This window comes from Centruroides vittatus, unplaced genomic scaffold (genome assembly GCF_030686945.1).
Source record: "Centruroides vittatus isolate TY-2023 unplaced genomic scaffold, ASM3068694v2 scaffold_3315, whole genome shotgun sequence".
Lineage (NCBI taxonomy): Eukaryota > Metazoa > Arthropoda > Arachnida > Scorpiones > Buthidae > Centruroides > Centruroides vittatus.
In genome coordinates, this window is record NW_027122703.1 from 386,249 (window position 1) to 398,840 (window position 12,592).

Consider the following 12,592-nt stretch of genomic DNA (forward strand, 5'->3'; position numbering starts at 1 on the left):
CTCATAGTTAAATTTGAACCTCCTGCCCCTAAGTTTTCCCATATAATATATGGGAAAACCAGAGCCGTAACTAGCCATTCCTGTGCCCTGTGCAAGAATTTGAATTTAGGCCCCTTAATTTATTTGATTTGGGAAAATAATAAAACAAATACATTACAATAGATTTTTAATAAGATTTATTTTAATTGAACTTTTCTGGCTTTCATTTCAGCAAATTCATTAATTACATTCAATTTAGCAATTAAAAAAATCTCCGGGCAAATTTACTTTTGTTACAAAATGTTACCTTTACAGATTTCTAGCTCTGCACACTGTAGAAAAATCTAAAAATACGGTTTTGTATATCGTAATAATATTAGTCGTTGCCAGAGAGCGCAATAGAGAAAAATTTGTAAATTTGAAAACTATAAACATAAATTTCTCAAAAAATAAATGAAAAAATTTCAAGTCGCTACTTTTGGCTGATTTGTCTGCGGTTGCCGCAACGTCACTACGTCCCTCTAAAAGTCGCCACGGTTGGAAACACTGGTGAGCAGACATCTAGGGTCTAAGTAAGGCAAAATGTAATCGCCAAACCGCGCTGTAGAAAGGCGGAAAAATTTAAAATTTAAAAATATAATTTCTTGTGAACAGCAGTTTGGGCCCTGTGCGGGTGCAGCTGTTGCACCTGCCTAGTTACGGCTCTGGGGAAAATTTATATCTAACACCGTTCTCGAGATTAACGGGCGGACATACAGGTGACAGTGATAATTTATAGGTGTACGATTTTTCAAATTGTAGCTAACAACCCTGTATATACATACCTGATTTTGTATTAGGATGCTATTAATACTGAGAAGAAATACAGAGAAATGAATTAATTTATTTTAGTGAAATCCAAAATGAACATAATTCATTAACACAGATTCTGCATATTTTACTGAAGGATGAACATGATCATTTTCGATATTATACAATGCATATTTTTTAATTTCATATATACATATTTCATTTATTTCGTATCATCAACAGTTTTTTTAATCAGTGGAAGATGTTTCATATTTAGTACAAATCAATATACATAAATTCTCGAAGATGCTAACAAAATATATGACTTACATTACTTGATAATTATTAGAAACCCATTTTTCTCAATTCATTCTTTGTACCGTGATGAAGATGTAGCAATTAGGACGAAGACTGATCTCTATTTGGAAGCAGATTCAATTTTTTGTAAGCACCGGAACGTGTAACCAAAGTGCCGAAAAATTTTGCTGGATTATCGATATCGTCCACTTGTCGTGAAGAAAATCGAGTTGACATTTGACGAACGTTTCCTCCTGCTACAGGAGATATAGGTATACTGATCGGTATCAAAAGTTTCTCACCACCCTCAATATCGGATTTTTTATTAGATGCACCATCCACGGCTTTAACAGAAACGGAATTCACCCCTTTATCCGTCGAATTAATTGATTGATTATTGTGTTTTCCTTGTTTTTTTCTCGGTTCTTTCGTGGCGCTTTTTTCACTATTTTCGGCATTTTTTACCTGTTTACTGTTTATTTTCTCTCTTCTACCGTTCTTATCCAGGCATATGATTAACTTTTCCAGGCCTGACGTAGTACATGTGATATTATGTGATTTCTGTATATGAGTACGGCATTCAGACTTCTGGTAGGATCGATAAGAGCAATATTTACATTTATAACGAGTCCAACCGACGTGAATGGCAGCGTGACGTTTTAAATTCGAAAGCGAACAAAACTTTTTGTGACACTTTAGACACGAAAGTCTCTTACTGTTAATTATCGATTCCAATTTCTTACCGTTTGCTGAACATTTCCTAGGATTCGAATTAGTGTTTACTTTATTCGCTGATCGCCAGTTCAACGTTTGGCTATTTATAAAATCTTTGTTAACCTTCTTCTCGATAAATCGTTTCGGTCTCGTAACTATACTCGATTCATTCGAACTGTGCGAATTGATAAAAGTCTTAACAATTGGCTTATTTTTATTCTTAGCACAGAACTTTTCGTGATTGACCACCGAAGATCTATGATTAAAAATTCTACTGCAGTTCGAACATTTATGTAAAACCTGATTTACTTCACGACTTTGTTCATCGCCCTTATACATATCTTCGGACTGGCCATCTTCGTTCATTTCCAAAACGTCCTCGTCGAAACACTTAAGAAAGGCACGTTTTTTAATAACAACTCGTAATTTGCTAATTTGGTCTTTATTTTTCTTATGGACTTTGATCAAATGTCTAGTCACACCCCATAATTGTACAAAACTAGTATTACAAAAAGGACACGGATAATACCATCTTCTTTGGGAATGTAAATTTACCATATGAAGGTATAGAGTTTTAAGCGATGTGTATCGAGTATTGCATACTAGACAACTTAAAGATTCGATATCACAGTCACTTCTTCCAGATAATAATTTATGTCTACTGTAATTAATTCCATACTTTTTATCTTCGTACGATGCGGATTTTGACGAATTTGTAACATTTTTTGGTATAATGACCACTAATTTTTTCCCAGGTTCTTCCTCTTTTCCTGGATTATTGTCTTGTTGTGTCTTACCATTTTTATCGTGAAGCTGTTGAAACACAGCATTAGTATTACCCTCGATCGGTTTTAAGTATAATATTTTTTCGTCTTTTTTCTTTTCGGGATCTTCTTCCAATGACCCTGAAGAATTCCTCTCTTCCCATTTTTGAAGTTTTGTCTCTCTTGATTCTTTTTCAGCGGGAACAAAGATTTTTGGCGAAGAAGTTCCAATGGTAGTAACTGTATCTTCTTCCTCTTTCATACTTGCTTCTTTACCGCAATCAATTTCTTGACTTTCGATTTCTCCATTACTACTATTATCGGATGGTTTTTCGGGCAGGACAATGACAGTCGATTCGTCTATTTCGATATTACTAAAGAGTGTCATAGATTCACAACAGTGTTTTTGACAATAAACTCTCTTGTGAGAAATTAAATTTGCTAAACTTCTGAACAGATTATGGCAAATCTTACATTCGTAAATTAAATTACATTCATTCAATATAATATCTTTAATCTCTTTAGTTCCAATCTGTAGACACTTCAAAACTTCACGTACATTTTTTACTCCAATATTAATTGGTCTTTGTAAAATCGATTCGTCATATTCTCGGTTTTCATTTTTCTGTAGTGAATCATTGGCTTTTTCCATGAATACTGAAACAAAAGAAAGAATGAATTAAAACTGTGAAACCATTAAAAACGTGTCATTTGCAATTTATAACAACATATAAATCAAGGATATTTTAATCAAATTCATAACTTTATAGAATGAAAGAATAGCATTAATAATTTAACATTTAGAATCTGAAAAAATTACTGCCACGTTATACTTTCAACAAAAAATTCTTCATTGTTATTCTGTCGTCTTAAAAAGCCAGTTCTGTACCATTACCAATATCTATGAAGAAATATGCAGTAAAATTCGTTAATCCGGCACACAATAATCCAAATTTTCGGTAATTCGGCATTCTCTGAAAAGTAGCCGCTAATCCGCAACTATCCGAATATCAGTGTTCCACACATGTATATTTTTTCGAATCGTATGTATATTCGTATGTACTGTACAGTACATACAGTATAATCATACGTACTATCGAATTTTGCAAAAATACAGAAATGCCCGATAATCCGCTCTGGTCCTGTAGGTGCCAGATTAACGAGCTTCTATTGCGTATTAATTCTAGAGTTCCGAAAGCAAACAGCAAATTATGCCTGAATCTGAATGAAAAAAAAAAAAAAAAATTCAAAACGTTTGTAATAAACTTGAAGCAATTATCCGAAAGAGGAAACAAATTTAACCAAAGTTTAAAACTCAATCTTAAGTCAAACTATTAGAAGCAGATGAAAAGGACGGTGCTGTTTTAAGTAAAAGTTTTCAATGTATCCTGTCAATTGATAATTATGAAGAAAGTATAAGAAACAACTGCCTTCGTATACTATACTGCATACTTGAAGTACAGCACAGTAGAGCATCGATTATCCGACCCCGATTAACCGACCGCGTTCTAGTCGGCAAATTCAAATGTCCGCTAGTGATGTGGCGCTACAATATTTGGTTATGTCTTGGCTACTTTAATATTATTTTTGTTAAATTTTTGCATGTTTTAGCTGGCAGCACTGACTCGACCATGAAAGGGAGGCTAGTATTTAAACCAGGCCTAATACACTATACTAATAATGTATTTTTTTTATACTTTTCGGTTATCCGACTTTTCAGTTATCCGATCAACCCCAGTCCCCAATTAAGTCGGATAATCGATGCTCTACTGTATTTACAAATTTTCTTTGCATATTTTAATCTAATGACGACGAGGTAAAACCTTTCAAACTCTACATGATTTTATATATAAATATATATGAATTCTGTAAACAATTATTTAGACATAGAATTCACATACGCAAAAATAGTGCCAAGCTCAGATCAAGTCTCGCGGAAGGAACTATATACAGTAGTATATTGTTAAAAATAAAACATGGCGATATCGGACAAAAATTTCCCGTTTTATAGAATTTTACTTAGTAAAATAGCAGTTTGGTTATATTATTACAACATACTGTACATGAATTTATACGAATTCCTTGTTACTTATCGGAGAATACGATAATTAATATTCGAATAATTTAAAATCGTTTGAAAAATTGAATATCGAAGAATAGTGCCGTTTCTATAGAATACGATTACAGAGAGGTAAGATTTGATATTTTAATAAAAATGTATATCTTAAACGTGAATATTTAAATAACAAGAGTTATAAGTAAACTCTTATAACAACAAATTTGAAAATGAATATTTTACATTAGAAAATTATTGTACAACTCGAATTTCAGAAGCGTTTTTCTATAAATTAAAAATCCTATTAGTATATAAGGAGAACTCTTGAACAATTTAATTAAAATAATATATATTCAATACTTAATTAACACGACAAATTATAATTAAGTTATAAGTGACAACATAAAAAATATAATTAGCAGTTTTTATAATTCCATTTTGGATTCTAACAGATTAAAAATTTAGTTAAATGTATCTGTCTTTCTATCAGTTTTCATGTTCAACGAGCAATTATTTATTGCGACATTGTCACAAGCCAGGTTACAATTTTTAATCATCTTTTAATTTAAAAAAATACGTGACATCCGGTCAAGACCGTGAGTTAATGTATAGTTAGTCGGGGCCTGGAGCCCCTAAACCTTCCATATCCGGTCTGAATTTCTATCTATCTAACAACGTTCTCGAGATTAACAAAGGACAGACAGACAGTAAGAATGTATAGGTTTAAAACTATACTCAAATTAACCTCAAGATGTTAACCGTTTTCAATTGAAAGATAAGATGCTTCCCGTAATTAAAAAAAGGCAGTCATTTTAAGTAAAAAAATATTAAAATCATGTTTAATCAATAAAATGGAGTTTACATTCTTATCTCAAAGGTTCTATAAAAAATTATGAGAAAAGTGATACTCAATAAGTTCCTGTAATAAAAAAATTATTTATCAACATCCAATGATTTTTTGTGTCCCAAAAATATAAAGGCAGTGAGGTAAATTCGTCCAAAATTAAGGCAGTAATTATAACTTCTATCAAAATAAACAAATTACTCATTGAGGTTCATAAATAAAACCTAGGCCTAGTAAATAATTAATTAATGAATTTTTGTTGTGATGAAATCCGTCGTATGCCCAGAGGATGTTCATTTTTGGAAAGGGACAAATACCCATTTTGAAAACTGGAGGAAAGTCAAATAGAGATTACCAAACATTTGGGCAGATCTACAAATATAGTTGACAATTTTGTGTTATAAGATAATAACTACAGTATAATGATTATTTAAAAAAAAATGAAATCCTGTATATTACAACCATTTTTAGAAAGTGTGATAAAAATATTCATAATTGTTTAAGAAATGATTTATATATTTTTTTACACTTTTAAGTGACTACCTTTATAATTATGAGACACCTTAAATCACAAATCTTTTATTCTTAATTCATCTTTTTCTTTTAACATAATTCTACATGTTACTATTACTTTTTAAGATTTAATTATACCTTAACAGATAAAGTATGAAATCAAAGATGTCGAAGACACAGAAAAATACACATGCTTTAACAGACTGCGAAGAATATCAACTATATTACAGATGGTGCAATCCCTTTTCCTGGAATCCATTCTATCCTTTATCCAGTACCATGCTTTTCTACTCTTTCCAGCTCAACTGCATGTATCAGAATATAGTCCATTCATCTAATACCAATCGCTCTATAGAACCTCGAATCGTGACTTCGATGCAATATTTTCAGTCAACAAACAGCAGAGAGATGTCTTACATTTATTCTTTCGACAATTATTCAATAAATTCTAGTTTAGGCCAATATCCACGCATCTACCCGCAATATCCGTACTGCGGTTATGTAGTTACGGTCTATGGTACCATTAGTGTCCAACTGCAACATTATATTCGAGTGGATATCACCGTGGACAAAGCGATTCGTCTAGTAAATTTTCCGGGAAAATGTGTGGCTGCTATGAACTTTTTTAATAGCTGCATCATTCATCCAATTAGTAAAATCTTACAAGAAGAAACAACAGTCAATATGGAAATCGGTAATCGTTTAGCTAAGTTTTCGAATCGTGGAATTACGTTTACATCGCTCGGACACAGTTTTGTATACTTAGTAGATGCTTCGGATACAAAATCCACAGTAGAATATTTTCGGGATTTGAACTATGATTTTTCTCTCGATGTATTTTACACAAACACCATGCACGGTGAAGCTGTTATGAATGATTGCTTTCTCAAAATCGCAAATTCCGTTCATCGATATAATAAAAATGGCGATCAGATATGGATCATTGCCGGAGTTCGTATACAACAGAATTTGCTGGGAGATGTTTGCATAACGCCTGATTTTGGAAGAAGAATTATGCGTACTTCACCTACGTTCGGTACCATATCAGTGTCAACACCTTGTATTTACATGGCGGCCGGACGTGATCCCGAAAGATACGTCTTCGTGCAGAGAGGACAGCATAGATTAAGTTCTAACTTAAGATCTTTCAGAGTGCAAAATGGAACACAGAAAGCTGGATTCGATAGCAGAGGAAGATTGGTTCTCAGCTGATTGAGATTATTTATATAAATTCGTACGTCGAGAGAAACAATCTCATGTTCTATTATTTAAAAATAGATAAGAATAAATTTGTGACGATTAAAAAATTAAAGAGAAATGCAACTAAAATGCATTGTTTTAATTATTTTATAAATTAACTAGAAGATAAGCCCGATGTTGCCCAGGCAAAAAATATCATCGTCATACATTAACACGAAAACCATATAGAGTTTAGTGATTTCAGCCTACCATTATCATATTTATCGCGATACTCAAATGACCAATGAAATTGTGCCATTTTGTACTGTACCAAGTAGAAAGGAACTGAAAACATATCAAAAAATTGAAGTAATATTTTTTCTAATGCTAATTCTACCATTCACAGCCGGTAATACCAAACGGTAATTTGATAATGAATCAAATATTTAAACTTCGGCACCCTCGAAAACCCCTTAAAACATATTTTGTGCTAGGTAGCAACTGTATTATGTAATTTTCGGCAACGTGATATGCGGGCGATCTGCCGAGGGAAGTTCCTCCCGGGAGAAGTTTGACGGGGAAAATTTGTCCCTATTTAGGTGTTACTAACTTGAAAACTCCGTGGTTAGCTCGTTGGCAATGCGTTAACCCACAATCAACTATCAGTGTAAGAGTTTCAACTCCATGTAGATGAGTGCTATGTGCTACTCATAATAATATAGCATGTCTTCTTCGCACTATATCATTGTCACAGTAATTAAGTGAATATATTTGTTTTTTTTTATTAAATTATATCCTGTTTTGTACAAATTTAGTTTATTTTGAAAAATTTTTTGCCAATAGATGACATGTAAATTCAGCGAATCCAATGTACACAAATATTAATTGATATATAGAAATCCAATAAATATTTTGGAGTGATATATACGACATTATCTAACTTAGATATATGTTAAAGGAACTACCTAATTTCGTAACAATTTGTCGAATTGCCTAGCAGTGCATGATGAACAAACGAACAAACATTCTCATTTGTAGATATACTGTTTTGCTGGTTTTTTTTCGATATTTGACTATTTCTTTCGAAATTATCAGTCAAAATAATTTTGAGTTTTTCTGGAAAACAAAATATTCTATAATTTTAACATTTCAATCTCTATATTTACTTTTAACTAGAACACAGAAAACTCCATGGAAAAGCGTATTGCGTGTTTAACAGACAGCCTAGCACGGTGGTCAGACATTCTAACGACATTTATCGGTATAGAATAAAGAAAAGTTCGACACGTGGCCCTTCGAGAGATATTCAATGGCTGCAGTTCCAGTCACCATTTTGCTTGCAGACGACATTCTGGGGTGCGTTCTTTTATCCCTCTGCGTAATTCTGCGCAAGTGGCATCCATTTAAAAATTCCCGCAGAATGCGTTCCTATATTCCGGCCGGAGTGCACGCTGTTGAACGGCAAAAAAACGGACGCTTTGTAGTAGTTTATGGTAGAAAGCAACATGGCGTCTTCCATGGCTCAGATAGCTTCGTTTCAGTGTCCATTGTGGTTTTATGAATGAACTTAATTTTTATTCATAAAACTAACAGAGCACTAACGAGCATAACGCTTCAAGTTGTGAAAGCGCACGTTAGTGCACGTAGTGATGTGTCATCTCGAATTTTTTCGAATGGTAGCGTGCATTCTAATTTTTTTCGTGGCTACTTCGAATGCTCTGTCGGTAAGACAATCCATTTATGGTTAAATTTTATAATTGGGACCCTTCTTTTAACTTTCGTCTCTAAAAACGCATATTTTAAAATCACAGACACTTTTTTACGAAACTATCAATAATACGGGAGCCGCCATCTTTTTCTCTCTTTCACCCTCATTCCTAAATGCCTACAAACAGCAGTACACGACATTAGTAGCTGAGATGCAGTCAAGGCAAGTCTTGACCCGATGCCCTGCATGTAGTCGTATGCTTCAATGCTCGCTATCACTCAGACCTCAGCAACCGCGTGATGGCGAGCCCCAACACCCCCTAAAACTATATAACATCCAGTACTCATGAACAATCAACTGCTACTCAAAGCCGGAAGATTCCTTGGACTAAACATTTAAATTCGGTCTTAAGACCTGGTCACACCATGCGATTTCCAGCCGCACAGGCGACTGCAACCGCGACCGATGTTCCCGTTAACTAGTAAACAATGTCTGTTCTACTCGCGACGATTGCAACGCGCATCCAATCAGAAAACGCCTTTGCGCCACGTCATACAATGATAACATTGAAAATAGTTCATCCTCATGGCGGATAGTTAGAGGATTTATACTTTTACACAATCGAGATTATTCAGGCACGCGATTACCTGTGGGATTTTAATTCTTCGTTTTATCGAAGATTTTATCTTTTTGTGTATTCTGGCCAGCTCTATCAAAATAATTGCATTTTTTTTTCTTTTATTCATTCCAGAAAAGGAACTGCTTGCCATTTTAATAAGAAAAGTGGCTAAAATTCCGTAAATACTCTGAAGTAGAACTCACGAAAGTAGTCAAAAACAAGCTACTGTAATTTTATTAGTTTGGCCGCGTTTCTTTATGCAGCGAGTGTAGCGAAATGACGTCACGAGCAGTGTTGGCCAATTAGAAACCAGTTGTAGTGTGTTCGCTGTAAAGCGCTTCTCGAGCGCTGCATAAAGAAACGCGGGAAAGAATTAACGTCAACGAACAATGTGTGACCACGGCTTTAGTGGAGCACACAGCGTGACTCCTGATCACGCCTAAAAGTAGTTTGATTTCGGAGGGTTATAATTCGCGAAGGATCACATGTAGAGGTGTAGTTTCTTTGACCTTAACAAGGCATAGTCTACAACCCTGTAATTCACGTGTGAAATTGTGCATCTAAACAACTATTTTCGCTGTTTCTATTCATCCCACGAATTCGAAATCATTAGCGATTAATGGTCATAAAAAAACATCAAAATATTAGAGATTTCAATGAAAAGTTAATGAAATGATACTAAAACAATACTCTAACACAATTTATCATTAAAGTTAATCTTACGACACTTACCAACAAAATTTGTAGTTGGATACAAGCCTTTGTTATTTGACAACATTGAAATAAGACTGGCAATAGAGCAGTGTTGCCAGCTAACAAAATGACCGTACTTTGAAAACAATGCCCAGAGACAGATGACATTGAGAAATTTGATTTGTTGGTTAGTTTCCTTGTCAGCGCGTATATAATTTTCTTGCCATTTTATTTCTATTCATCCCAAATTACGGCACTGATAATGAAATCATTAGTGAATTAATCTGGGGAGACATTATCTTTCTCCCAGATATCTATTTATTGGATTTTTGTTTTTTGGCTAATGCTCATTAGAACTCCCAGTCACTAACTTGTAATTCTTAAAATTGACTGTTCTCAGCCGAAGATTTCGCCATTTATACCGAAATTTAATGATTTTAAAATTACTATATTACTTCATTTAAAAACTAAAACTATTTATATATCTCGGGATTTCGAATTGTATTGGATTTCCCGCATAGCTGAGGTTTAATTTTGTCCAACAGAGAAGTCCTGACGCATGACACTCGTGACGATCGATCAACGACGATAAAAGAATGGGAAACGAAACTTCTAACACTACGATCACACTAGGAAAGTTAAACTCGTTCAGAAATAACCGTTATAGTTAAATGAATTTAAGAGTACTATTCATAATAATAGTGGTAAACTGTGCTAACTGAAAACAATAGGAAACTTATCAGTGCAATTTCATATATCATCATAGTTTAAAATAACAAAGAAAAACATTTTTGGATATTATAAATTTTAATGTACTTGCAGTCATTAAACAAGAGTATTTAACATGTGGCACACATACTCAAAGCAAATAGAAAAAATTTGCATGGTATGTTATATTAAATAATAAACAAATTTATGATAATATGTAATGAAAATATGATATTTTATTCTGTAATTCTTCAATGAATTATTCAAAAAGTAACACAGTATAAAAAAGATATACTGGACATATAAAAAATTATATAATTTGAAGCATAAATTATTTCTAAAGTTGGAATTATTATAAAAATCAAGTCTCGGTAACCTTGCACACTTTTCCAACGTAAAAGTAAAATCATTGTAATTTACAATTTGCAGAACTGGTAGAGGAGATAAATATATACAAATGATTACGTTTGTGTATACATATCATGTGGTAGCCAGTTTCAGGCTGTAAAGACCAGCATCCAGCTCAAGCCGTAAATGCTATCAGCAATGGTTTGTGGCAGCCGAACTTTTGAAGTGTAGAAAATGCCTCAGAGGCAACAGCAAGCTGAATATTACCAGGTTCATTAACCTGGTTGAGAAATGAAACCATATCCTGGAGCTGTATGACCATAGTTTGTCGATGCGTACAGTTTCCACGTGTGTTGGGCATGATGTACCATCCAGCAAAGTGTGACACAATGTATGCAGGAACATCTGTGAACATGCTAAAGAGGGAATAGATTTCACTGGTGTATAACAGAACACAGACAAATAGATTCACCAAACATCCCATCAGGACCTGTTTGCCATGGCAAATGGAATCTGAAGTTGCATGTCACCATCAATGGAGTGCATGTGTCCATCCAAACAATTCACAACAGGTTGCATAAAGTTGGGCTGCAATGCATGGCAACCAGTAACTGGTTGCCATTAACCACTTGACACAGGGCTGCATGCCTGGTGTTATTGCAACTGAACCACTGAATGGCATCAGGTATTGTTTATGGATGAATCCTGCTTCTGTAAGTGGAGGAATGATAGCCATGGATAGGTGTGGTAGTATCCTGGGGAACACTACATGCTAGCCCTTTTCACACAAGGTATCATGTTCAATCAGCAGACAGCTCTGGTGCACATTTCTAATACTCTGACAGCAGACCAATCTCACAAAAATTGTGGAACCTTGCTGGGCACCATGTCAGGCTGCACCTGACATGGTATTCCAGCAAAACAATACCTGACTGCATGTTGCATGGCAAACCTTTACTAGCCTGAACAAAATTCACATCCTTTCTTAGCCAGAAACTCACCAGATCTTTCTCCCATTAAACACCTGAGACCTTGTCCAATATGAGATCACTGGAGACTGCCACCATTAATTGCCTCTTTGATAGTATGCCTGTGCAGGCAATATTCATTACTGAATAAACAAGTGTCTATTGCATATCTTTGTTCTTTTAATCATTTGCATATCTGTCACCTCTACCAGTCCATAAATTCATAAATTTTCTGCTTACTATTTTAAAATGTAGAGATTTTTGCAAATTTCTGTCTCGAGACCTCCTGAATCCAAAACAATCAAAAATATGGCAAAAAGAATTCTGTGGATGTGTGTGTGTTGGAGTCTATTTTGCTTCATATCTTAGGATAGGGTAAAAGTTAACAAATGAAATTTGGCATGGTGGCTTGT

General features: G+C 34.2%; 2 protein-coding genes across 2 annotated transcripts in view; one reads left to right on the plus strand and one right to left on the minus strand.

Annotated features, from left to right (window-relative positions):
* Nucleotides 1–842: 842 nt before the first annotated feature.
* LOC136988548 (zinc finger protein 800-like) overlaps nucleotides 843–12,592 on the minus strand; it is a 46,308-nt gene continuing 34,558 nt past the window's right edge. Inside the window, exon 3 of the mRNA XM_067286423.1 lies at nucleotides 843–3,200. Coding sequence (XP_067142524.1) covers nucleotides 1,168–3,195 — 2,028 coding nt within the window. The 5' untranslated portion in view covers nucleotides 3,196–3,200 and the 3' untranslated portion in view covers nucleotides 843–1,167. The remainder of the gene's footprint in view (nucleotides 3,201–12,592) is intronic.
* On the plus strand, nucleotides 4,617–7,175 carry LOC136988421 (uncharacterized). Its single transcript, XM_067286265.1, has 2 exons — nucleotides 4,617–4,734; nucleotides 6,103–7,175. The coding sequence occupies exon 2, from the start codon at nucleotides 6,110–6,112 to the stop codon at nucleotides 7,166–7,168; it is 1,059 nt and encodes a 352-aa protein (XP_067142366.1). The 5' UTR covers nucleotides 4,617–4,734; nucleotides 6,103–6,109; the 3' UTR covers nucleotides 7,169–7,175.

Coding starts and splice junctions, on each gene's coding strand:
- LOC136988421 (XM_067286265.1), top strand. CDS start 6,110: ATGAAATCAAAGATGTCGAAGACACAGAAAAATACACATGCTTTAACA.